General features: G+C 52.5%; 1 protein-coding gene across 1 annotated transcript; it reads right to left on the bottom strand.

Moving 5' to 3' along the window:
* Positions 1-446: 446 nt before the first annotated feature.
* Positions 447-2,821, bottom strand: DICSQDRAFT_173997 (uncharacterized protein; the record flags this gene model as incomplete). Its single annotated transcript, XM_007369787.1, has 9 exons — positions 447-914; positions 971-1,254; positions 1,328-1,370; positions 1,846-2,015; positions 2,078-2,161; positions 2,234-2,323; positions 2,389-2,619; positions 2,673-2,711; positions 2,764-2,821. 9 exons carry the CDS (start codon positions 2,819-2,821, stop codon positions 447-449), a joined length of 1,467 nt encoding a protein of 488 aa, XP_007369849.1.
* Positions 2,822-3,389: the final 568 nt, after the last annotated feature.

Raw genomic sequence — 3,389 nt, 5'->3', positions numbered from 1 at the left:
TTACTCATTGGGAGGGGTCCGGACTCGGCACGACTCAGGTATTAGTTGTAAGGTCACCATGAGGCAGGTCAGAGGGTAGGACATGAGGCAGAGAACTCTGACCAAACGATGGTCAATAGGTACCTGGTCTGTGCACCATTGTATTAGTATATATAGTAGGGAGTCTGAGGCAGGGAACCTCAGACTTGATCTTCTCGTCGATTCCCCATCTCCTCTGTAGGTAGCTAGCAGCCCTACCTCCCTCACTACCCCTTCTAGTCTAGGGAATACATCTCTTCACATCTCTTGCTGTGTCACCTCTGGTTGCTTCGCTTCTCAGCACCAACCTCTGCATCAGTAAGCTTTGCCCTTGTTTGTTTTGGTGGCACAGCTCGTTGGCTGTGACAGCCGCCTTCTTCATATGTGTTTGATACTGCTTCATCTGGTGAGCAGTCTGAGAGAAAACATCAGTGAGGAATCATATTCAGATACCAGTAAGAAATACTCACGTAGCCAACCAACGGGTCCACGTATAGGTTAGGCGAGCCGTAAAGTAGGCGATCAACAATGTCGTTCTCGCCATCATACCCTTTATCTGTTGCCGCCTTGACGAGCGCTTGAAGCGCAAAGTCGTTTGCGCCTGCATTGTCGAATCCTGTAACAATACGGGGGACTTGTTCAGAGGAGGTAAGCGGAGGGTCGTTGAGGTCTCGGAAGACGAAATGCATTTGGCATAGCGTGAAGCTGAGCTTCATGATGGCGTGCAGTTCAGGACCCATTGGTTTGAGGTTCACCGTCCACTTGTTGCTACTCGACGGCGTGAGCGCATCTGTGATGTCAGTACGTTGCAACCAGTTGCAATCGCCCTCTGAGTCGCTCGGGACTATGGAGGCTGCAGATTGGCCCCGTGGCGGTTTCTTCGTGACAGTTGGGAGCTATATGAATCCAGAAAGCGGTTTAGAGTGAGATTACTGGTTTAAGTTGTTCATACCTCCTGCGCAAGTTTCTGCGTGATTGGATGAGGGTGCAAGTGAATGGTCAACGTAAAGATGCAGGCAGTTAGCAATGGAAAAAGACGACGTGCCTGCTTCTTTTTCTCCTTGCGCGCACCTCCTTTCCTGGGGCGAGGGGGGTCGCTAGGAGAGTCAGACTGAGAGTCATTGTCAGACGGTGGCGCCTTGCGAGTACGCGGCCGGTCCGGGCGCATCGCGGTGGGAGTATCTTGGCTCGACGGAATGTTGACGCCAGACAGTTCTTCACCATCGTTATTCTCCCCTGCAAATGGAAGCAATACGATACTCAAAGGTAAGACTGGGGCATTGAGGTACTGAAAAGATGAAGTACATACCAGCGTGAGCCTTCAACGTGGGACCAGCGGTCCAGTTGATGCGCTGGGAGCAATGTACATTAGTTAGGTCCAAGCTCACAGTTCCGTCAACGTCAAGCCCGCAAGACATCCAACATAGTCAGTACGCTGCAATCATGCCTTCAGAAACTGGCATCTCTATGGAGATGCCGCTGAGGCTGCATCAGTGCGATCTAGGGCTCAAGGGCATCCATGACGGACTCGGAATTGATCTCGGGATGTAGTCTATGTAGCTGTTCGTGATGCTCGCACTCGTGCGGATGAGTTCATTATCTCAGTGGACTCCTCACATGCATGCTGACTACTCCTGTTGGCTTTCTAGGCTCGTGGACCCAAAAAGCACTTGAAGTGTGTTGTCGCACTGTCCACATGGATGGGCGACTAGCTGAGCGGCCCTTACGTGCATAGCCTAGCAGTCTCGGCGCAGAGACTTGCTTGCTCATCATACGGACAAGCAATACCGGGGTAGTGTCTGCACACCCTTTTGCAAGAGAACGTACCTCATGTGAGACCTGCGTGTCCGTCATGCGCTCTCCAAAGTCGCGTTCTTCCGGTCGCTCGTCATCTTCATCACCAAGGCTATCGTGCCCGGCTGCCTCCCCATCATCATTGAAGTCGTTGGCTCCCTCCTTCTGCTCGGATATGCATGACTTGTTGGACTTGACACGAGCTGACAAGAGTCAATAAGCACAGCGAGTAACGGCTAAGACATAGAGGTCTGGCCAAACCTACCAGGAGTCTTCGGCAAGAGGGGTTCGTCTTCTGTTGATGAGGACTCGGTACCGTCAATGTCAATGTCAGGGGCATCGAAATTTGCTGCGAGGAATGGATTAAAGGTGAGCTGATGGTGCAGGAGCAAGGAAGTTGAACGGTCACAAAGGTGCGTACCAGAGGACTGAGATGTGGGCGCTCCTGTGGACGCCATCTTGCGCTTTTTCGGAACCTTAACCTGCTCTACTGGAAGCAACTTGCCATCGCCTACAACACCCATTATCATTATCCTCCACCTCACCGACTTCGAATATACTCTCAACAGTGCTTACCTTGTACCGCTTGCTCCTCATCGCCTGACTTTGCCGACTCAGAGTCGGAGAGAACTCGTTTGCGCTTCGCCTTCTGCGTCCCTTTGCCCTCGGAACGACAACCAATCCCCTTTTTCTTTGACCTGTTGGGAGTGCCAACGACCTCCAAGTCTGCGGAATGAGGGCGGGTGGACTTTTCGGCGCTCTGCCCAGCTGACTTGAAGTTTCCTTTTGGCTTCTTTGAGCCCCATGCTGATACACTCACATAAGTTTGCATATCATCTAGCTGTGAACGTGTCACTCACTAGGGTTCTGCAAGAGCTTAGTCTTGGATTCGCGAGCAGCTATCCACAACAGATTAGGCAGTGGGGTAACAGCTCATATGGTGGTACGCACGCCGTTTTGAAGATTCGTTGTTCTGATCGCTGTTAAGGCTAACATCACGGTTTGCCATAGTCTTCCCCTCACGGGCTGCTCGAAGCCTTGCTGTCGCCGTGGAGATCCCTTCAGCACTCATCAGAACAACAGATAGGCGGCGCGCTGTTGGAATGTGGATGGACACTCAGAGGGAAATGGGTAGGGAGGGGACTTGACTGAGAGGGAGAGGAGAGAGACGGATGTCGCGGCGACTAGGCGCGTAGACTCGGGTCGACGTTCGGCGACGACCCCGTAGGCGAGCGGCAAGGAGCCGAAAGGGGAAAGAGAGAGGGAGAGGGATAAACGTGACAGAAAACTCGACGAGGGCAGAGCGGAGGTCGGCACGAAGGCACGAGACCTACGAAAGCTAGTCTTCACGCAGGCAGCAACAGACTAGTCCCAATGACCAAGTTATACATTAGCAATCGGAGGGAGATACAACGCTATGGTCACTCACCTAGTCCCAATGACCAAGAGGTCGAGATGGGGACTAGGGAGTGCCTAAGGGGTCCTTATATACTAGAAGGGCTGCTTAGCAACCAAAGACAAGGCGCGAGAGCGAGGCAGTGAAGATGACAAAGGGAGAACAAAGGGCGGGAAGGAAA

Source organism: Dichomitus squalens (assembly GCF_000275845.1).
Source record: "Dichomitus squalens LYAD-421 SS1 unplaced genomic scaffold DICSQscaffold_55, whole genome shotgun sequence".
In the NCBI taxonomy this organism is placed as follows: domain Eukaryota; kingdom Fungi; phylum Basidiomycota; class Agaricomycetes; order Polyporales; family Polyporaceae; genus Dichomitus; species Dichomitus squalens.
This window is presented reverse-complemented; position numbering and strand designations above follow the sequence as displayed.